The 23,597-nt window shown below is 42.8% G+C and overlaps 1 protein-coding gene across 2 annotated transcripts in view; it reads left to right on the top strand.

Moving 5' to 3' along the window:
• The window catches only part of nbeaa (neurobeachin a), a 1,069,212-nt gene that overhangs the window by 417,767 nt on the left and 627,848 nt on the right, over positions 1 to 23,597 (top strand). For both annotated transcript variants that reach the window (XM_041199054.1, XM_041199053.1), the window contains exons 32-33: positions 11,335 to 11,464; positions 14,871 to 14,998. In XM_041199054.1, the coding sequence (XP_041054988.1) occupies positions 11,335 to 11,464; positions 14,871 to 14,998 (258 nt within the window). The remainder of the gene's footprint in view (positions 1 to 11,334; positions 11,465 to 14,870; positions 14,999 to 23,597) is intronic.

The following is a 23,597-nucleotide window of genomic DNA, read 5'->3' as shown; positions in this document are numbered from 1 at the left end:
ATTACTTTTCAAGTCAAAACTAAACTTCACAAACAGCCTTGGGATTTATTCTTGTTTAAACAAATAAGCTTACACATTGCTACTGGGTACACAAGAGGAGTGAATTTTGCCCATTGATTTCACTCCCTCTTGTCCACAAAAGTAGTTATGATCATTGATTCGGTGCTCAGGGAAATCAGCCTGCATTCACAGATATGATACTGTGTGGTAGTGTTCATTTTCTGTTCTACTAATGTTAAAAGATTTTTCTAATTTCCTTAAGCAATTATCACATTAAAGTTGTTTCCGTAATAGAGATATAAGAAGACCACCTCAAAAAACAGATTCAGAACTAGGCTCAAGTATTGTGATGCACATAAAGTGACCAATTGACTAGACATATCATTATTTATTAATATAAAAGCAAAATACTGCAAATGCTGGAAATCTGAAACAAAAATAAAAATAGCTGGAAAAACTCAGCAGATGAATACAGTCCATACAACACTTCATCAGAACTGAGGAAATATAGAAATGAGGTGAAATATAAGTTGATTGAGGGCTGTGGGACAGGGAGAGCTGGATAGAGGGCCAGTGATAGGTGGAGGCAAAGAAGAGATTGCCAAAGATGTCACAGACAAAAGGACAAAGGGGTATTGACAGTGGTGATATTAGCTAAGGAATGTGCTAATGGTGACATTAAGGGTAGAAAGCAGGATGAGCAAGTAACAGATAGCCCTAGTGGGGCTGGGGGTGGGGCAAGGGATCGAAATGGGCTAAAAGGTGGAGAAGAAACAATGGATGGAAATACATTTTAAAATAATGGAAATTTTTTAAAATATATTTTTCTTTTCCCACCTATTTCCATTATTTTTAAATGTATTTCCATCCATTGTTTCATCTCCACCTTTTGATAGGGCCTTAAGTATCCTCAGGACATTCCAAATTGTTTCACAGTTAATGAAATATTACTGAAATATGCTTTATGTTATACAGCATTGACATGCAGCAAATACAAGTAGCAATAACGTAAATTACCACTGAATCTATTCTTTAAAGATATCAATTAGGGTATAAATATTGGCCAGGGCACTGAGGAAATTCCCCCACTCCTCTTAACATAATGCCATGAGATCTTTTACATCTACCTAAACTGCAGATGTTCCCTCATTAAAAATTGGAAGCATCAACTTATATCTATGTGCTCCAATTCTGGAATGGGGTTCGAATCACAAACTTCTGGCACAAAGGTAAGAATGTTACAACTGAGCTAAGCTGGCACCCAGAGCATGTCATGCACACTTTGAGCTTAGAAGTTTGAGCCTCTGTTACAAGTTTTAATGGAGCAATCTTCCATGCATTAGAGTGCATATATCCTGCAGCTGATGATCTGGGTAGTTGCATTTTGAGTTTCAGCCTCTTTGGGACAGATTGCTGGACACACACACACAGACATGGACACACACGCACTTCACTCCCAATAGTTAGAAATTTATGCATTAGGAAGAGGAGAAGCCCTTCTCTTAAGATAAAATGAGTTTTAAAAGTACCCATGGGTGGCAATGGACAGAACTTATACTGCATCCAGTTCAAAGCAAAACTGTTCGAGATTACAGCTAATCTTGCCCCACATTGTTCTAAAGCAAAATGAGGCCATGACACTGCACAAATACTGCAAGTTTAGCATTAGTCTGAAGTGGAAATCACTTCGCACTGACACTTAAACTTGCACTGTAATTCACCAAGAATCTCAACATCCTTGAAATGTATTTATTTTCAGTTGAAGGATCCTGCCCTCAGTCCAAGCTCTGCAGAAGTTTAGAAATCAAGTGCAAAGGTACCATTATCTAGTCTATGGTCATCTTCCTGACCCCTTTGAACAATTTCATTGTACGTGTATATTTGTTGAGAGGCATATTTTGGTATCACCAGTGCTTTTATTTTAAATGTCCAACCAGGTATTCTTCTGGGATTGGTTCAGCCACTGAACCTGATTTTGGCTGTATTTAGTGAACTGAACTGATTAATATTTGTTCTAAAACATTTGGAGCGTTTCATTAAGAGTCCAATTTGAAACTAATGCTAATAATAATAGCTGATTAGAACTTTCAAGATTGCAGCAACATTTTTGTACTAAAATTTCAAAAAATAAAAGTCATACTTATTTGTGAATTCTGAGAAGTGGTAGATTTGTGATTTCTGAAAAATTGAGTTTATCATCCTGGTTGAGTTGTCAATATTGAATAGTTCTAGAGATGAAGATAATTGGAGAGTAAGTTAACAGGCAGCACCTAGTGGCTGATTACAGAGAAGCATTGTTAGAGACCTGACTGTAGATTAACCACCCAACCTCTCAATTCGAGGGTGGAATAGCTTTAAAACAATGACTGTCAAATTAGACAGCATTATTAAGTCAGTATAGTGGTACAGAATGATTTAGACCCAATATGCGTCACTGTGAAATGTTCCAATTCAGGCACACCACAAGTGCTCCTGATCTGAACCTGATCACAGAGGTGGGAACATCAGAGGGATTGTTGTCTTGGCTATTCTTGTACATCTAGCAATATGTTCTTGAACAATGTTAAGTAGGCCTGGAAACAGATATCTTCCTTTTCAGGGCAGTGGTATATGAATATACAATTAAACGAAAAGGAATAAATGATCAAATAAATTCTAAAATTTACAAAAAATGTTTTTTTCTGATTTTACTTTATGGTACACAGCATTGAATTTTTGCAAAAATTATATCCTAAATGTTTGCACATAATTATGGTCTTATGCTCTTATACTCTGAGGTGCCTCAACACAATTGCAACACATGTTGATATTTACTACATAGATTCCATGACAAGCTTACAGACCAATGGGTTCTACACAATTTCCAGCCCCTCAGTATACAATGACCAGCAAGCTTTAGACTCTGGCCTTTCCCCATTGTGTCTTTGGGGCAGATGCAAGCATTAGTGCATTCCTCAGCATTTAGTCCTGGACCTCGGAATGTGCCAGCCTGCGATATTCAGTTGTGGACAACTCTTTTCACTGGAAGGCCAGCAAGTTTTGGGCAGACCAAAGAGTGCCTTTCACTGAATTGATAACCACCCCCCAGCAGCAGTTGATGTTTGTCTCGGTATGTGTCCCTGGGAATGGCCTGTAGATAGGGTCCTGTGTCACAGAACTGCTTAGGATGAACCTCGACAAAAACACTGCATCCCTTTCCAGACCTGCTTTGCAAAAGCACGTTCCACAAACAGTTGGACGACAATCTCTTCCCCACTTTAGCTGCTTCGAGGACAGCCTGCAGTGGCGCAAAGACTTCAGGTGAGCATGAAAGTCCTGACAGGGAGTGCCCTTCTCACCACCAGCCAAGCTTCATCTTGGTGCTAATTTGAATGTTCTGGAGATAAGGCATTCTGCCAAAAGACTTTGACAGTCTGCTCAGGGAGCTATTCGACAGGATCCACCATCTCCTTTTCCCACAGGTCCTCGAACACGTTACTTGTGGACACTGTCTGATGGGCTTGTGTTCAATGGTTGTCTTCTGCTCAAACTTCTCCACAAGGCACGGATGGTATGACAGGGTACACCTGCTCGGACCGTTCTGCAGCAATGTGGCCAGACCCACCCTTTGTAACTCCCGGGGCATGTAGGGCCTCAACACATGGTGACACTTGGTGTTTGCATACTGAGGGTCCAAGCACCATTTGATGCAGCCGCACACAAAGATGGCTTTCAGAATGAGTGTGACGTTGGGTATATTTTTTCCCCCTGTTATGACCAGGTAAGAAAGGTTGAACTGGCTCCTCTCCATTCAACCTCCTTGGTTGGTCAAAACGAAGGTTTAAGTTTATTTATCATGAGGATATGCCATTTTTGAATCCAAATGTATTTAACTATTTAAGCTGTGAGATTTAAGGAACTAATCAGACAAGGTTTTCATTAGTCAAAGAAAGAACAAATTTATTAACCAATAAACCCTAGAGGAAAAAGTAATAAAATTGTGACATCACACACGCAAGAACACGCACGCGCCTGCGCTGCCAGAAATAAGGCAAGTTAGAACCCAATAAAAAAAAGGTTAAAATAAAAGGTGTGGATTTTTAAACGTTGTGGCCGATTTGGATTAGCTGGTTTTGTGGATGCGGTCAGATGTACAAGATGTTGCAATTATTACGAGATCTGGGTTCGCTGGTAGATTTCTAGTAAAATTGGCTTCTGAACTCCAAAAAAGAGCAAGAGAGAGAAGCTTTCAGTTTGTATCCTCTGCTGAAAACTTTCTTTCAATCTCTGTGCAGTGGGTGCAGCCTGGTTTGAAATACTTCACCCACTGTGTATTTCCAAGGGATTTTGGGTGGGCCTGTCTGTGCCAGTCTTTATTTCAATATCCAGCACTTTGCATTTTAAAGTCTTTTCCTTAGACAGTGATGAGTTTCGATGGGTCTCTGAATGGGCCACCCTAGAAGGTAGCCTTGCAGTTTTAAGTAGCTTGTTCTGTTCATTTCAAATTGCAAAATTTTGAGTCAGTTGAAAGTTGAAAAATCAAATTTTCAAAAGTAATGGGGCATAGCCTTGAGACACCCCTCCAGAGATTTGTATATAATGTCCCTGCAGATGACCTCCAGATAAAGAGGGAGATAGCTCGGGTGACCACTGCAGCACAGGATTGGGCTATGGACCAGGCCTGCAGCACGTGCAGCAACAGCGAGAGTACCTCACCTGATGACCAAATTCTTACCTGCAATCAAGAGGGAGCATTGCTGCCATATGTCCAGTATCTGTCTCCCAGTTTTTTTGCGCATGCCCCGGACTCTCCAAACCATATCCCCAGTACCTTCAGGTATTCTAACCTGACGGTGGAGGGGACAAAGGATTGGTTGGCCCAGTTTGCAAATAACATGGCTCCGCCCTTGCTGTAATTTACCGTGGCTCCTGAGGCCAGTTCAAACTGGTTACAAATAGCAACAGTCTGTGCATCGATAGCAGATCCGTGTGGAAGACAGCAAATGTCAATCTTGTACAGGGAGGCTTGACCTGCATGCCTTCGTTGCTTGGGATCATCAGCCCTCTTATGCCTGCATCCTTCCTGATGGACTTGGCAAAAGGATTGATACAACAAATGGGTAAGACAGAGACAGCCTTGCCTGACTCTCAGTTTGATTGGAAAGCTTTCTGATTCCCACCCATTGATTGAAACTGGACTACTGATGTTTGTGTGATGTAGTTGGATCCAATTGCAGATTCCCTCCCCAAACCCCATTTTGGGAACCACATCCCATAAGTGTGCAGTATTCTGTCAAAGACCTTATCCTGGTCCAGGTTGATGACACTTCATGTCCTGCACATAGGCAATCGTACACCTGAATGGTGTGAGACTATCAGAGATCTTCTTGCCAGGTACAGCGCTGGTCTGGTCGGGTCATTACCAACTCGAGCAGAGTTGTCCAAGGTCATTGCCAATTGGCTCAACATTTTGTAGTCCACATTAAGCGGTGAAATGGGCTGACTGTCTAATTTTCTCCCTTTCCCCCTTCTGCTTGTAGGGAAGGATAATCCTTTCCTCATGGATTCTGACATTCTGCCAGCCAGAAGCATGCACCCGTAAGCTTCCAGCAGGTCTGGGCTGGCAGGATTGGATCAATCCACAGAGTTGAATACAAATCGGTAGTAAACCGTTGCTTCCAGGAACTCGTCCAAAGTTAGACGCTTGTCCAGACTCTCATGCTTTCTGTCATCTAACACCTCTATGATAGAGGATAGGAAGGACTGGGAAGCTGTGATGTCTATGGGCTTCATGTCATACAATCCAGCATAAAAGAATTTGCTGATCCTCAACATGTCAGACTACAATGACGTTACCAAATTGTCATCTTCCTTCAGACTGCTGGTCACAGTGCTCTCTATCTCTTATCTTTTGGTAGAAGGAACACAAACACATCTGATCCTTCTCCACAAAGTGGACTCTGGACCAGAAGATGACCTTGGAGGCCCCCAAGGCAAAGAGTGACTCTGCACCTCTTGGGGGTCCTAATTGACAGTGAGCTCCATTGGCTGTTGCAGGAGCAGATTCAGCATGCTTTTCTGGAGCCAGAACATCCCTCTCTTCCTCTGCACCTCTCCACCCACCCCCCCAACTCTCACCAACTCCTTTTTCTCTCTCTCGCTTCCTGAACACCTTTGAGGATGAAGAGCCTCCTGAGGCTCGCCTTGATTGCTTCCCACCAGTATGTCGGGGACTCTGAGGGTTTTCATGGTTCTCTAAGCTTTGACCTTTTGAGTTCCTTAGTATTTTTTGGGGTTAACAATTTCACGTTCAGCTTCCATGTTACCCTGCCACCCCTCTGGTTTTCCTGGCTTTCCTGTAAGTGATAGTTGGCTAGTAGAAGGTAGTAGTCAGAGAACACCAGCTTGGTGTCAGTGGATCTGACCGTGAATGCTCGGGACACAAACAGGAAGTCTATCCTCGAATGGACGGACCTGCTTAGTGTCAACCAAGTACTTGACATTCCATTTGCAGGGTTCTGAAAATGTCAGACAACTTGGTGTCTCACTTTCATAAGGATTCTGGATGCGGCATCCAGTTCACTGAAGGCCCTGTCAAATTTTACCTGCCGCATTGATGATGCAGTTGAAGCCATGGAACGACTGACTTTGACACCACCAGCAACAGTGGGAGCTGCTGAAGGATGGTTAGTCGCTCGATGTTAAGAGGTATGCTTATTAACCAAGGGGAGAATTTTTGCATGTTGTCTGCTATGAGGAGGCGACTGCTCACCACCACCTTAACTTCAATGATGGTGAAGTTGCCTCCTCGCAGTAGAATACCCAGACCGAACAGTAGTTGTTTCCTCCTGACCAAATCGATGGCCAGTGGGACCATGAGCTGGACCATAGTCTGTAGCTGCTGAGGTGCAGCATCCCGCACTCCCACAGGAACAGCAGGTCAGCTTCGATGTTGACCAGATAACCCAAGGTCAAAACACGTCGCATTGTGGCTTTAACACTACAGAAGTTAACAGAGGCAATTTTTAATGCCATTTAAAGGCTTTGTATTACCAGACGAAAAGTCTGTGCATGTGCAAGGTATGTTCCAGTAAGCCCGTGGTGTTTGAAAACAGTTGCAGTCTCGCAGGGCTGTGATATCAGTCCTGCTCTGCAGGGCAGTGTTGGGGGGCAGCGGGTGATAGCATCGTGCACCTGGCATGTTTGGATTGTCCTCACATGGAACTGTTTTCCGCTCTGTTCTTTGTCAAGGACATTCTGCTCCCGGTTTTCCATAGCTGGGGTACGCTAGTTGCATCGCTGCTCCTACTTTCCTGAAGCTGAGGCACACTGCTTGTGTCACTGATCCTGGAGTACCAAAGCAGGTGTTCCCTGGGCTCATTGCCACCCCCAGTGTTTCTCAGCTGAGGGCACTTCGTCTTCTTTATCTCCTTGGTAGTTTGCTGCTTTTTTTTGTTGGTGGCTTCCTTATCAGAGGAGTTGCAGCCACTGGTACCTGTTTGGGACATCAGCCACTTCTTTCTGCTAGTTTGCACAGTTCTTTTTTCCTCTTTTGGTGCTTTCTTCTTTGTTTTTCCTTTTCACCATTTGCCACTACCTTTCTTGTTCTGCTGCTGCCTCCTCTTCCATCGATTCTACTTTCTCCAGAGGAGACTGAAGTGTTTGGTCAATTGCTGAAATGTCCTTCACATTTTGATCACATGCCTTGCCCTCTTTCCCACTGTCCTGTGCACTCAGCACCTTGATGAAAGGTGGGGCTTGATTCTCCTTTGAGGCAGCCCTGCTTGTTGCTCCTGCTTTAATAAACTGTGTGTAGGTAGCACTGCAGTTTGGGAAGGCCTTGTAAAGATGGCTGACCTTCCCGCGCAGGTTGCAGCATTTGCTCTCTTTACCGTTCTTTGTTAAATGGCCTTCCTGTATGTAGTTTTGACAAAGTTGCGCTGCAGTTGACAGCCACTTGTCCGGTTTTGCCACGGGTGCGACTGACTCAGGGCTGCCCCCTACACCAGATAGCCTCAACTTTTTCCAGTGGTGATGCTGGAAGGAGGGTGGAGGGTTGCTCCGTTGAAGGTCACCCTGACCTGTTGTTTGCTGATTCAGTTTCTGAACGGTCCTTGACTTATGTGCTGTTTTTAGTCAACTCAGTGTACCTGGTGAGGAATGTGGGCATATTCACTACAGGAATATCGGTGTTATACATGTGAAGGGTGAACACCTGGGTCAGCTGCGATGTTTAAACAGAGGCTGCAAAGTGAGCATCAATATCAGTCCCTGGCTTCTTGAAGATCTTCAGAAGTTTGACACATCCCGCATTGTTTTTGAAGGTCACATCGAAATATCCATTGTTCGGGAAATCCTGGATGCAGAAGATGTTTGTGGCTTCAAATCCACAACACTCAAACAATAATTGCTTAACAGAATAGGTCTGATCCATGGACATGCCTTTGTCCGATGATTTCACTGTCTCACTGACAGTATTAAGGACCCCTTGATCTGGAGTTCAGGTACTTGCAGCAGCCATGGCTGAAATGTTGAGTCATTGCTTGAACACAATCTAGGTTAATGTAGTACTTGAGGGAGTGTTACACTGTTGGAGGTGCAGTCTTTTAGACGAGATATGAATCAAGCAAGGCTCCACCTTCCCATACAGGTATATATAAGATCCAATGGCACTATTTAGAAGAATAGGCAAGGTATTCCTGGTATTTTGGCCAGTATGCATCCTTCAGCCAACATGGTTAAAAACAGTTTGTTATTATCACATTGCTCTTTGTAAGAGGTTTTTGTGTACAAATTGGCTGTTGCATTCCCAAATTACAGCGGTGGCTACACTTTAAAAGTAATACGACTTTTATAATTTAAAAGCAATAACCTTTAATACTATAATTATCAATCCCTTTGCCTGTGTTCCAGGATATCATCTTCATTTTATCTGCCCTGCCCTCTAACCTATCTCTAACCTTCTCTTTTGCTCCACCTGTCCCCCCCTCCTTTTTGAACACCATAAAACCCCATCATATTCCTATTTCTTCAGTTCTGAAGACATGACATTACACTTGAAATAACTTTGTTTCCCTCGCCACAGATGCAACCAAACCTGCTGAGTTTTTCAAGCGATTTTTGTTTTTATTACACTTCAAAAGTACTTTGGGTCATCCTAAGGTCATGAAAGTCTTTTTCTTTTATAATGCATAAAGGTTATCCAATATTCAGTGATAAATGTTTTCATTTGTTTTGATAATTTTTTGTCATCCCCAGTGCTATTTTTTGACATCCTGATAGTCACTGTTCTTATTTGTTTCACTAGCATTTGTTCAACTGATTGAACATAATTTTGGCTATGTTTGCTCTGTAGATGTGGAAGAGGAAGTTTACTGTAGCTAGATTTACCCAGTTTAAACTTTGCATCAACCACTGTATTTCCAATCTTTAGTGATTTATACTCTTAATTAAAATTTGTGTTAACATTTAGTGATCCTTTCAACAAGGGATAGAAAGAATTTGTATTTATATAAGTGACTTTCATGACCTCAAGATACTTTAGAGTGTCTAACATCCAATGAGATACTTTTAAAGTGTATTCACTATTGTAATATAGAAAAGACAGCAGCCAGCACAACAAAGCCCCTCAAACAGCAATGTGACAACGACTAGATAATCTGTTTTAGTCATGTTGGTGGATGGATAGATATTGGCCAAGACACTAGGGAGAAATCCCCGGTCAACTTTGAACAGCACCATGAGATCTTTTATATCCACCTGAAAGGACAATGGGGTCTTTATTTCGAAAGGTGGCATCTTCGACTGCATAGAAAGATAACACCTTCAACTGTGCAACATTGCTCCATACTGCATTGGAGTATGAGTCTAGATTTTGTGCTGAAGTCTTTGGAATGGGGCTTGGATCTTTGTCACCTTTTGTCTCCAAAGTGAAAATGCAGCCACTGGACCACAGCTGACATTGAAGCCTATTTAAGGAGAAATAAGTCTAATTAGTAGATCACAAAAATGTGTCTAGTAATTTATAAATTAAATTTAAAATATGAACTATTAAAAACCAATTTCATAACTTAGGGAGTTTTTACAAATAATAAAATTGACTTTGAGGTCATAAATGCAACCTGTGGAATACGCCCCCAATTTCCATATATTAAAATGGCGACATTGGAGTAATTCTGTAAAGTTGTTATTTGAGTATTGCTGAAAAAAGGGACACGTCTAATTTTTTCATCTTGTACTCGTCGGGACACTCGCGAAAATATCAATATAAGGGGTAAAACAACAATTTATACTGCATGTGAAGAGAGTGCTGATTGGTTGGCAAGTGGCGTTGCCATGGAGAATGCACCACTGACAGTTAACTGCCAAGCATTGTTTGAAATTTAAACCAGACAGCTTGACCCTGATTGGTTAAGGCATTGCCTTAAGAAATGTGTCAGTGAATGGCTGTCACTTATTTTGTTTAGCTGAAACAGGCGCTGTGTATGTACATGTTCTTCCTGTCTGCAAAGAACGGGGCCCTATGTATTAATATTTGTAGCTTCCAGTATACGCAAATGTGCCACATCACGAGCCCAACTGACACTCAAATTGGTTGTCAGTGTAATTCTTAGCACATTGAGGATTATTTAGCAAATGTCCAATCGTAGAATCATATCTAATGTTGGACACTGTGTTTTGTGTTCCTCAGGGCAATGCCTTGACCATAGTGTCCAACATTAGATGTGATTGGACGATTAGACATTTGCTAAATAATCCTCAATGTGCTAAGAATTGTGCTGACAACCAATTTGAATGTCAGTTGGGCTTGTGATGTGGCACATTTGCATATACTGGAAGCTACATATATTAATACAGAGGGCCCTCTTCTTTGCAGACAGAAAGATCATGTGCATATACAGTACCTGTTTCAGCTAAACAAGTGACAGCCATTGACTGACTTTTTCCTCAGGGCAACGCTTTGACCGATCAGGGTCAAGCTGTCTGATATAAATTTCAAACAATGCTTGGCAGTTAACTGTCAGTGGTGCATACTCCATGCCAACCAATCAGCACTCTCTTCACATGTGGTACAAATTGTTGTTTTCCCACTTATATTGGTATTCTTGCAAGTGTCCAGATGTGTGCAAGATGATAAGCTACAACGTGTCTCGTTTTTCGGCAATGCTCAAGTTCTATTCTACCAAAGTTGTTATTGTATATGAACTGTGTTACTCGTACTGCATCCAAATAAATATACTTTTCATGTGAATCTGGTTGGATTGCATGGCTTTTTATTGACATTATGAATCAATATAGTGACAGCCTAGTTTTTCTGTCACTTTTCAGTTTATTTCTTGAACTGTTTTTGCACAGGTGCTGCAGAGGCTGCCTCCACTTCCTCCTCCTCCTCCTCTTCCAGTTTTGTGAATGGCGCTACCAGCAAAAATCTTCCTGCAGTGCAGACAGTTGCTCCAATGCCAGAGGATTCTGCTGAAAACATGAGGTTAAATTCAGTCTTTGTTTTCTATCCTTATGAATTCCAATTTTGTTGTGATACAGCTTTACAAAATGCAAAACTAGGATGACTGGAAGACACTTTTTTGGTTGAGTCAGTAAAAACATTGTCTTGAATGATACTGAGCTCTGCAGACCAGAAAAATTGCAGTTTTGATCCCTGATCTTAACTTAGTTCCAGATCTCAGTTATGGTGGCAGCATAGATGCTGCAGTTGATCCCATTATCCGAAAGTTAGTGAAAGAAAAATAAAAGCAGGATTCCTCCTTGATATACAATGACCCCAATTAAAAAAGTTGTTTGTAGTTACTAAGGACTGACGAAATCGAGATCAGCTTTGATTTCCCCCTCCCACCACTCCCAGAATTGCATTACAATTATGTCGTCAGAGCTCATTGCCTAGATTTACACATGAAGAATGACCATTTGAGACAATTACTGGAAGGCGTGAGTTCACATGGGAGACAGTAGAAGAGGGAAGACAAGGGGAAAAAAAAACTGCAGTAGTTGTTTTTATCCTTTTGTGTTTATGATAAGCACCCATGATTTTAAAGTTTGTGATACTCAAATCATACACATGAACTCTGATTCAAGTAGTACTTTTCGGGCAAACCCAAAATAATTACAATAAACAAAATTTCAAACTGCTGTTCATAACTTATGTAGTATAAACTTCCTTTAAGTAGATTGACTTAGAGTAATGAGAATGTAGAACTCATTGATTGAGATGAATAGTGTAAATGCATTTAAAGCAGAATTCTCCAACGTACGGCCCGCAGGTTGGATGTGGCCCTCACGGCATTTTGGTCTGGCCCACCACATCTTTGGACTCCAACCATTGAAGACTTGATGGACAGGCATTTGAAAATGCTGTGAGCCTGCTCATCCAATGACAGGCTGGTTTCTCCATGCATTGGCTGCTGATAGGTTCATGAGCCTATGCAGGGAGGAACCAGCCTGTGATTGGACGAGAGCCACGCAGTCTGTTGCCAGGTAAGTTTGAATTACCAGTTTCTGCCAGCAAAGCTTAGAGCGACTGGTAAGTACTCATGGGAGCAACTGCCATGAGCTCAGGGGAGAGGGGTGGTGGAGGGGGAACGGTGGGGTGGGAATCTGAGGTCCAGTCTGGCCCGACATGGTCCGACACCCTCCACTTCCTCCCAGCCCTCAGCTGAAAAAGGCTGAGAAGCCACCTGAGGTCTGGCATCGTACCCCCACTCCCCTCCAGCTGAAAAAGACTGAGAGGCAGCCACATTATCAGTGACCTGGTTCTCCCTGCTATCCTCTGGTTCTCCCTGCTTTCCCCTGGTTCTCCCTGCTTTTTCCCCTTTTCTCCGCTTTCCCCTGTTCTCCCCGCGTTCCCCCGTTCTCCCCGCGTTCCCCCAGAAAACACCCACGTTCAGGCGCCTTTCAGCCTCAGGCCTCTCTCCTGGTCTCTCTCCCGCTCTCATTGCACCTACCTAAACCCCCCAACTCCAGCAGATTTACTGAGTGAAGGTGGGTGAGTGAGTGAATGTGAGGGTGGGTTAGAAAGTGAGTGTGAGAGTGTATATAGGTGAGTGAGTGAGGGTGAAGGTGGCTGAGTAGGTGACGGTGAGTCACAGTGAGGGTGAGTGAGAATATGAGTGTGAGGGTGGGTTGGTGGGTGAGTGAGTGAGAGTAGGTAGTTAACGCACAGACAACATCCTTGAGCCATGCAGTCGGTGGATTTTCAACTAAGACTGTCTGTTTCAGCATGATCCAATTTGTCTTGGCAAAACTCAGATGTTGAAAACTCATCCATATGGATTTCTGACATCAGTTTTATTGTAAATATGCAATCTGGAGACCTGACTGACCTAATGTTTACTGTCATTACCCATCCAAATATAGGACTGACATATAATGTTAGTTATAAGTGTGTTTGTGTGTGTGTGTGTGTGTGTGAGAGAGAGAGAGGAGGTTGAGTGGGAGGTGTGTGTGTGTGTCTGGCTGGCTTACTCCCAGTCTTAGGATTTTCACTCACCCTCACACCCACGCACCAACAGGCACTCTCACCCACACTCACAGTGGGTTTGGGTGTTATAGCACATCCAGTGGTAAACGCTGAGCTGCTCAAATCCCAAAGGGAAACTTGAAACAACTGCCACAACTGTTTTGCAATTTGGAAATTTCGAGATGCGTGCCTTGAAATCAGTAGTAATAAGACCACCGAGTCTTATAGGTTTCTTACCAAACTAAATTAAATCTTAATTAATAGAAGAAATGATTTTAAGTACAAACAAACCTACAAATTACTACTATGATAACTTCTAAATCAATTAGCTAATCTAACTCCCAGTTACACTTTCATTAAGGCAACTATAAGACACACAGAAAAACCCAGACAAAGTAACATGCAATACTCTGAAACAATTGAATTTAAAGTGAGTTTTCTTAACTTCAGTGCTTTGTAGACAGCAGCTTGAGGCTGAAATGCTGAAGACTTTTCACACTTGTTAGATCTTAGAATGTCCCCCCATACATACAACCTTCGCGCCTTTATACATATTTTCCCCTCGGAGTGCAAATTGCCATTGTTTCACTATGTCTTTGGACTTTTACCTCCCTAATAATAAATCTATCATAGTACCAATTTTACCAGTAATCTTTGGAGAAAATAAACACACTGCTTCTTAACTTCTCCTGGCTAGGTGTACTATTTCACTCCCTCTTTTAAATTCAAACTAGCCTGGTTTATTTAAAAATGCAAATGTTCCCTTTACACCTATGTTTACCTGCCTAACCTTTTCAAATTTAGCTTATCTTCTGTTGCATCAAAGCCTTCAGACCAGCTGCCTTTAATTCAATTAAGTCTCACTCACTCACACACACAGACCCCGCTATTGCTCTACAATAAATTCCAGTAACATTATGAAACTTATTATATTTCCCTGACATTGGGTGATGAGCACCCTGAGACTGGGAGTGAGCTAGACACACAGACTCTCACCCTTTCACATTCTAATGGTTGTCTTAATTTTTTTAAAATGAGTAATAAATAATCAATTCATTGTTGTGACTTTTTTTTCTCAGTAAACTGCTTCTTTTCATACATCGGCTTTTTTAAAAAATTCATTTTTAATGTTGTGCCAAACCTTAACTTTCCGAAATTTGCTCACCAGATCCCTGAGTGTGAGAAAAATTGAAATGTGGTCCTCCCCGCCACACACAAAAAGGTTGGACAAGCCAGATTTAAAGGGAAGCTAGATAAGTCCATAAGAAAGGAAGGAATAGAATGTGCTGATGGGGTGAAATGAAGCAAGGTGGCTCATGAGCACAGGCATGGATCTATTGAACTGTTTCTGTGCTATAGCATTCTATGTAATTCTATGACTTAGTGCAATTTTACTAGCTTTTTCTTTATTTCAAAACAGCATCACAGCAAAACTTGAAAGAGCCCTAGAAAAGGTTGCTCCACTGTTACGTGAGATCTTTGTGGATTTTGCTCCATTTCTTTCAAGGACTCTGTTGGGCAGCCACGGCCAAGAATTGTTGATCGAAGGTACAGGTGCTGTATAGTTAACTTTTATCTACATGGCGTCTATGTAACCTTTCTGAGAAATAGTTAATAGAATGGTTGCTGACTTTTGTATTTTACTTTGATGGTGGAGAGAATCAGGTACTGGAAAATTTCTGTCCTTTGAGAATTAAAATGTGGTCATTTACTTTTAAAATACATTTTGTTTCTTGGGTTGAGACAGTAGAGTGTGTTTTACCTATTAGTCTCGTGACTTTTGCATTTTCAAACACTAAAAACTTTGCACCTATTTCTAGATATTTAAAGCTTAAGTGGAATTTTCCTCTAATCTGAATAATATCTGAATATTGCTTAATTCCTTTCTTGAGTTATACTTTTTAAATTAAAATGTGCCTTTTAAATCCTCACCATTTGTGAAATTCTGATGATAGACACAATGAGATGAGGTCATCTAAAAAACAATAGTTAAAATATTTAGTTCAGCCTAAAAAGGCGTGTTGAAAAATTAAATCTACACAATTTACTTAAAGCTCAAAACCCTGATCCTGTTCTGTACTGTTCCACTTAGGCTTTTCTGCCACAGATATGCTGCCAGTCCACTTTGTTCAAATATTCAGGGTGATAATTTTGTCGACAAATGCAAGCGATGGAGGAAAGAGACATAATTTTGACAATAGAATGCAACATGACAAAATGTGTGGATGACATTTTTACTCATGCATAAAATCCCCCCCTAACAGAACTGTAGATGTACCTAGACCACATGGACTATAGCGGTTCAAGAAAGCAGCTCGTCACCACCCTCTTGAATGCAATTAGGGATGGGCAACAAATGCTGCCCTAGCTAGTAACACCCATGTCCTGTGAAAGCATGAAAAAATCTAGTTGTAATATGGTAAAAATGTAAGGTACATTTTTTTGTGTTGTGGTTCATTCATGATTGGACATCAGGAAGGCAGTTTGAGACAAAGGGTAATGGAGGGATTGAGAGAGATGGTGGTGCAGTAGAGTTCAGTGCGGTGTGCATTTAGAAGATGACCTTGTGCCTGCCAGTGATGGGACTGCTTGTAGGAAAGGAGACAGCCAAATAAAGACCCTTGGGATCACCAGAGGTAACAACCATATAGGTGTGATAAGAGAAGCCTTTGCTGGAGATGTTCTGATTACAAATTGATAAGTGACAATGCAGCTGGGCGAGAGCTGTCCTACCAAGCTGGACAGTAAAACAGAGGCACTATAGTCGGACTGTGTCAAAGGCTGCAGGGGGAATGAGGAGGGAAAGTTAGCTCTGGTCACAGGAATGGAAAATATTAATGCTTTTGATTAAAACTTTTTGGGATCAAATAATGTAAAGGCTAATAAGTTTTTAATCAACATATTAACAGAGTGTGGCTAAGGATGATGAGGGCATCATCCTTAAAGACATATGCTAGTGACAGTGGAATGAACAAAACTAACCAACCTGTGCAATTCCTTTTTCAAAGCTTGGACCCAACCCATCTGGTCTTTCATATGAGACTTTAAACAGAGGCCCAGTATGCCTGCTTGGGGGGAGATGTAAGAGATCCCATGGAACTATTTAAAAGAAGAGCTATTCCCTGTGTCCTAACCATCATTTATCCCCAATCCAACATTACAAAAAACAGATTATTTGGTCATTATCATATTTATGGGAGTTGACCAAGTGCAAATTGGCTGCCCCATTTCCTGCAATACAACAATGACAACAATGAGAGTCTGAGAGAGAGAGCTGGGGGGAATAGAAAGACATGAAGAGGGAGACAGGGAGAGAGTGAGGCTGAGAGAGAGAGAGAGGCAGACTGAGAATGACTATACTTGCGAAAGTACATCATTGGCTGCAAAGAGCTTTGAGACATCAAAGCGATATATAAATGCTAGTATTTTTCTTTTTTGAATTTTAGTTTACTTTGAATTCAAGTTAATTATCCTCTTAAGAATCTTGTTTGTGAGACTAAAGGAAGTAATGGAGAAGCTGCACTGGGATATTTAAGAACGGACACATAATAATCCTGCCCCACAAAGATGGACAATAGATTAAAGATGAAGAGAAGTGGCGAACTATGTCAAATGCCATGCAGAGACCAAAAAGGGAGAATGCATCATTGTTGTTGTAATAGAGCATATCATTTATAACTTGGACAAAGTGGTCGCTATGCTATGAATGAGGTGGCAACCATACTAAGGGATTTGAACATTTTTGGGAGAGTGTGGTATGGACCTGCAAGGCAGGACTCCTTCAAGGAAAGGAAAAGAAAAGTAAAATACTACATTGCTGGAACTCTGAAATTTCACGTATATGTTGATGGCATCTAGCTCTACATGGGCAAGGAAACCTCCTGCTGATTACCACATACTGCCCTCCCTCATCTGATGAATCAATGCTCCTCCATGTTGAACATCACTTGGAGGAAGCACTGAGGGTGGCAAGGATGCAGAATGTTCTCTGGGTGGGGGGCTTCGATGCCCATCATCTAACGTGGCTTGGTAGCACCACTACTGATCGAGCTGGCTGAGTCCTAAATGACATAGCTGCTAGACTGGGTCTGCGGCAGGTGGTGAGGGAACCAAGAAGAGGGAAAGCCATACTTGATCTCATCCTCACCAACCTGTCTGGTGCAGATGCATCAGTCCATGACAGTATCATTAGGAGTGACCACCGCAGTCATTGTGGAAATGAAGTCCCGCCTTCACATTGATGTTCCATACCACCGTGCTAAATGTGATAGATTTCGAATGGACCCAGCAACTCAAGACTGGGCATCCATGAGGCGCTGTGGGTCATCAGCATCAGAATTGTATTCAAACACAATCTGTAACCTCATGGTCCGGCATATACCCCACTCTACCATTACCATCAAGCTAAGGGATCAACCCTGGTTCAATAAGGAGTGCAGGAGCACATGCCAGGAGCAGCACCAGGCATATCTAAAAATGAGTAGTCAACCTGGTGGAGCTATAACACAGGACTACTTGAATGCCAAACAGCATAAGCAGCAAGTGATAGCCAGAGATAAGCGATCGCACAACCAACGGATCAGATCTAAGCTCTGCAGTCCTGCCACATCCAGTTGTGAATGGCAGAGGATGATTAAACAACTCACTGGAGGAGGAGGCTCCACAAATATCCCATCCTCAATGACAGAGGAACCCAGCACAGCAGTACAAAAGATGAGGCTGAAGCATTCGCAACAATCTTCAGCCAGTAGTGCCAAGAGGATGATCCATCTCGGCCTCCTCTGGAGATCCCCCAGCATCACAGATGCCAGTCTTCAGCCAATTCAACTCACTCCATGTGATATCAAGAAACAGCTGAAGGCACTGGATACTACAAAGGCTAAGGGCTCTGACAATATTCTGGCAATAGTACTGAAGACTTCTGCTCCAGAACTTGCCACGCTCCTCGCCAAACTGTTCCAGCACAGCTACAACACTGGCATCTACCCAGCTATGTGGAAAATTGCCCAGGTTTTTTCCTGTACACAAAAAGCAGGACAAATCCAACCTAGCCAATTACCGCCCTATCACTCTACTCTCCATCATCAATAATGTAATCGAAGGAGTCATCAACAGTGCTATCTAGCGGCACTTGCTTAGCAATAACCTGCTCACTGATGCCCAGCTTGCGTTCCACAATGGCTATTCAGTTCCTGACCTCGTTACAGCCTTGGTTCAAACTTGGACAAAAGAGCTGAACTCCCGAGGTGAGATGAGATTGACTGTCCTTGACATCAAGGCAGCACTTGACTGAATGTGGCATCAAGGAACCGTAGCAAAACTGGAGTCAGTGGGAATCAGAGGGAAAACTCTGCAGTGGTTGGAGCCATACCTAGCACAAAGGAAGATGGTTGTGGTTGTTGGAGGCCAACCATCTCAGCTCCAGGACATCACTGCAGGGGTTCCTCAGGGTAGTGTCCTAGGCCCAACCATCTTCAGCTGCTTCATCAGTGACCTTCCTCACATTATAAGGTCAGAAGTGGAATGTTTGCTGATGATTGCACAATGTTCAGCACCGTTTGCAACTCCTCAGATACTGAAGCCATCTGTATCCAAATGCAGCGAGATATGGCCAGTATTGAGGCTGACAAGTGGCAAGTAACATTCGAACCACACAAGTGTCAGGCAATGAACATCTCCAACAAGAGAGAATCCAACCATTGCCTCTTGATGTTCAATGGCATTACCATCACTGAATCCCCCACTATCAACATCCTGTGGGGTATACCATTGACCAGAAACTGAACTGGACTAGCCATATAAATACTGTGGCTACAAGAGCAGGTCAGAGACTAGGAATCATGTGACGAGTAACTCGCCTCCTGACTCGCCACCTGACTCCCCAAAGCCTGTCCACCATCTACAAGGCACAAGTCAGGAGTGTGATGGAATACTCCCCACTTGCCTGGATGATTGCAGCTCCTACAACACTGAAGAAGCTGGACACCATCCAGGACAAAGCAGCCTGCCTGATTGGCACCACATCCACAAACATTCGCTCCCTCCACCACCGACGCACAGTGGCAGCAGTGTGTACCATCTACAAGATGCACTGCAGGAATTCACCAAGGCTCCTTAGACAGCAGCTTCCAAACCCACTATCACCTAGAAAGACAAGGGCAGCCGATTGACGGGAATACCACCACCTGGAATTTCCCCTCCAAGTCACTCACCATCCTGACTTGGAATTATATTGCCGTTCCTTCGCTGTCGTTGGGTCAAAATGCTGGACCTCCCTTCCTAACAGTGCTGTGGGTGTACCTACACCATGTGGACTGCAGCGGTTGAAGAAAACAGCTCACCACTATCTTCTCAAGGGCAACTAGCGTTGGACAATAAATGCTGGCCCAGCCAGTGAAGCCCACATCCCATGAATGAATTTAAAAAAATCATCACAGTCCCTTTCAACTCCTCCACTGTTGCTAAATTATCAGACTGCTTGTCTGATATCCGTTACCGGATGAACAGAAATCTCCTCCAGTTAAACATTGGATTGACCGAAAACATTATCTTGAGACCCTGCTGCAAACAGAGCGTGGTTCCACTCTGACATTTGTCTGAGGCTTAACCAGACCGATATAACTTAGTGTTATATTTGACCTCTGAGCTTCTGACTGCATATCTGCTCCAAAGCTAAGACTGCCTATTTCCACATCTGTAATGTTGCTGGACTCCAGCCTGCCTCATCTCAAATGCTGCTGAAAACCCTCATCCAAATGCACTCCTGGCCAGATGCCCAAAGTACACCCTCTGTAAAGTTGAAGTCATTCAAATCCCTGCAGCTCATTTCCTTAATCACACATAGTCCTGTTCACCCATCACCTCTGTGCTTGCTGATCTACATTAGTTCTCAGTTGAGCAACACTTCGGTTTTCAAACTCTCGTCCTTGTTTTTAAGATTTTCAAAAAAGAGTCTTCATTTTAAAGAAGAGCGCGGAGAGTGAGAAGTCTTCATTCCAAAAAAGAACGCGGAGAGCGAGGAAACTTCATTTCAAAAAAGAACACGGAGAACGAGGTCACTTCATTTCAAAGAAGAATGCGGAGAGCGAGGAGCAGGGAAACTTCATTTCAAAAAAGAGCATAGAGAGAGAGAGGAGACTTCATTCCAAAAAAGAACACGGAGAGTGAGGAGACTTCATTTCAAAGAAGAATGCAGAGAGCCAGGAGACTTCGTTTGTGGAGAGCGAGAGCAGGGAGACTTCATTTCAAAAAAGAGCACAGAGAGCGAGGAGACTTCATTCATAAAGAGTATGGAGAACGGGAGACTTCATTTCAAAAAAGTGCAAGGAGACCTCATTTCAAAAAAGAGCATGGAGAGCAGGGAGACTTTATCAAAGAGTGCAATGAGTGGGGCGACTTCATTAATAAGGAGCTTGGAGAGCAGGGAGACTTCACTAATATGCAGTGCAGAGAGTGGGGAGACTAATAAGGAGAGCGGGCAGACTTCATTTATAAAGAGTGTGGAGAGCAAGGATACTTCATAAAGAGCGTGAAAGGGAGAGAGCAGTGAGACTTCGTAAAGAGGTATGAGAGGGAGAAAGTGAGCAGCAAGACTTCATAAAGAACAAGAGAGGGAGAGGAGGAAATGATTGGTGAGTGGCAGGTGAGTAAACACTTTATATAAAGCTTAAGGTATGTCAATGCAGCTCGGCCATGTGGACTGTGCACCCTGAAGCATGTGGGAAGTCATGGAGACACAACGTGCCCTCAATGAATACATCAGTAGGAAGTGTCACCAGCTGCAGAATCTTGAGCTCCGGGTTGTGGAACTTGAGCGGTGGCTGGAGTCACTGTGGTACATCTGAAAGGCTGAGGATTACATGGATAGCACGTTTATAGAGGTGGCCACACCGCAGCTAAGACGTACACAGGTAGAGAAGGAATGGGTGACTACCAAAGTATCTAAGAGAAACAGGAAGGTAGTGCAGGAATCCCCCAAGGTTGTCTCACTCTCTAACTGCTTTTTCATTTTGGATACTGATGAGTGAGATTATTCCTCAGAGGAGTATAGCAAGAGCCAAGTTCGTGGCTCCACAGGTGGCTCAGCTGTACAGGAGGGGAGTGGAAGTGCTATGGTGGTAGGGGATTCCATAGTTAGAGGAGCAGACAGGCGTTTCTGCAGCCGTAGATGTGACTCTAAGGTGGTATGTTGCCTCCTTGGTGCCAGGGTTAAGTTCTAGTGAGCATATGAATTGGAAGATTGAGCAGTTCAGTACGTGCTGGAGAAATGGAGTAAGAGGGGAGGGCTTTAGATTTCTGAGGACTGGTTTTGGGGCAGGAGGGACCTGTACAAGAAGGATGGGTTACACCTTAATGGGACTGTGACTAATGTTCTCGCGGGGAGGCTTGTTAGTGCTGTTGGGGAAGTTTAAATGAGATTGGCAGGGGTAATGGAACCTGTGGTGAAATTCGGAAAGAGGAAAAAAACTGGCAGTGGGAAGTAGTGAAGTATTATCTGATAAGGAGGATATATCAGAGAGTAATATCAAGGTAAATAGAATACTTGGAGAGTTTGATAGAACTAGAGTGGCCTACAGTAAGTCATCAGATGAGGTCAGAGCAAGGGGGAAAGTTAAAAAGCCTAAATCAGGATTAATGTGCATGTATGTGAATGCATGGAGTGTAGTTAATAAGATTGGTGAACTACAGGCACAGGTTGACAAATGGAATTATGATATTATTACTAAAACAGAAACCTAGCTCAAAGAAGGGCAGGACTGGGCATTAAATATTTCTGGGTACAAGGCAGGAGAGACAGGAAGGAAGGAAGGAAAAGGGATTTGAGGAGAGTGGCAGTATTGATTAAGGATGGAATTACAGCACTGGAGAGAGAGGATGTTCCAGAGGGGTCAAGGACAGAATCTCTGGCTAGAGGTAAGGAACGAAAAAGGCGTCATAAAATTGATCGGTGTATTATATAGACCACCAACTAGTGGAAGGATGTAAAGAAACAAATTTACAAAGAAATTGCAGAGAGTTGCAAGAATTATAGGACAATTATAATGGAGGATTTCAATTATCTGAATATAGACTGGGATAGGAATAGTGCAAAGGGACATGAAAGGCAAGAGTTCCTGGAGTGTGTTCAAGATAATTTTCTGCAGCAGTATGTTTCCGATCCAACAAGAGAGCAGACGCTGTTGGACCTGGTTCTGGGGATGAATTGGCCCAAGCGGATCAAAGTGGGAGAGCATTTAGGAGCAGTGACCATTGTATCATAAGATTTAGGTTGGCCAAGGAGAAGGACTAGGAGCAACCAGGGCAGGGATAATTAATTGGATAATTAATTGTGACCCCATCTAATAACTTTGGTGGGATGAGAATGCAATAAGTTGAGTGAGTTGGAATCAAATGTTGGCAGAAAATAAATGGCTGAACAATGGGCCATGTTCAAAGAGATAGTATTGCAAGCAATGTCAAGGTATATTCCCTTGAAGTGGAAAGGTAGGACAAATAAATATAGAACACCCTGGATGACGAGAGAGATAGAAGTGAAGATGAAAAGGGAGTACACGCATGACAGATGTCAGGTTGAACATACAATGGAGAATCAGGCTGAATATAGAGGGATCAGATGAGAAGTGAAAAAATGAATCACAATAGCAAGGAGGGAGCATGAAAAGAGACTAGCAGCTAACATAAAAGGGAATCCCAAGTCTTCTATAAGTATAGAAATAATAAAAGGGTGGTAAAAGAAAGACTAGGGCCGATTAGGGATCAAAGATCACTTGCATGTGGAGGCAGAAGAAGTAGGCGGGGGTATTAAATGAGCACTTTGCATCCCTCTTTACAAAGGAAGAGGGTGCTACCCAGATCAAGGTGAGAGAGGAAGTAACTGGTACACTCAAGGAATTTACAATTGAGGAGGTACTGGAGAGGCTATCTTTACTTAAAATTGACAAGGTACCAGGACCGGATGAGGTGCATCCGAGGAAAGTGAGGGAGGTGAGAGTGGAAATTTCAGAGGCACTGGTGATAATCTTCCAGCCTCCCTTAGACACAGGGGTGGTGCCAGAGCACTGGAGAATTGCGAATAATACACTCTTGTTCAAAAAGGAATGCAAGGATAATGCCGGCAATTACAGAACAGTTAGTTTGACTTCAGTAG

The sequence above is a fragment of the Carcharodon carcharias genome, chromosome 11 (genome assembly GCF_017639515.1).
Source record: "Carcharodon carcharias isolate sCarCar2 chromosome 11, sCarCar2.pri, whole genome shotgun sequence".
NCBI classification, from domain to species: domain Eukaryota; kingdom Metazoa; phylum Chordata; class Chondrichthyes; order Lamniformes; family Lamnidae; genus Carcharodon; species Carcharodon carcharias.
This window is presented reverse-complemented; position numbering and strand designations above follow the sequence as displayed.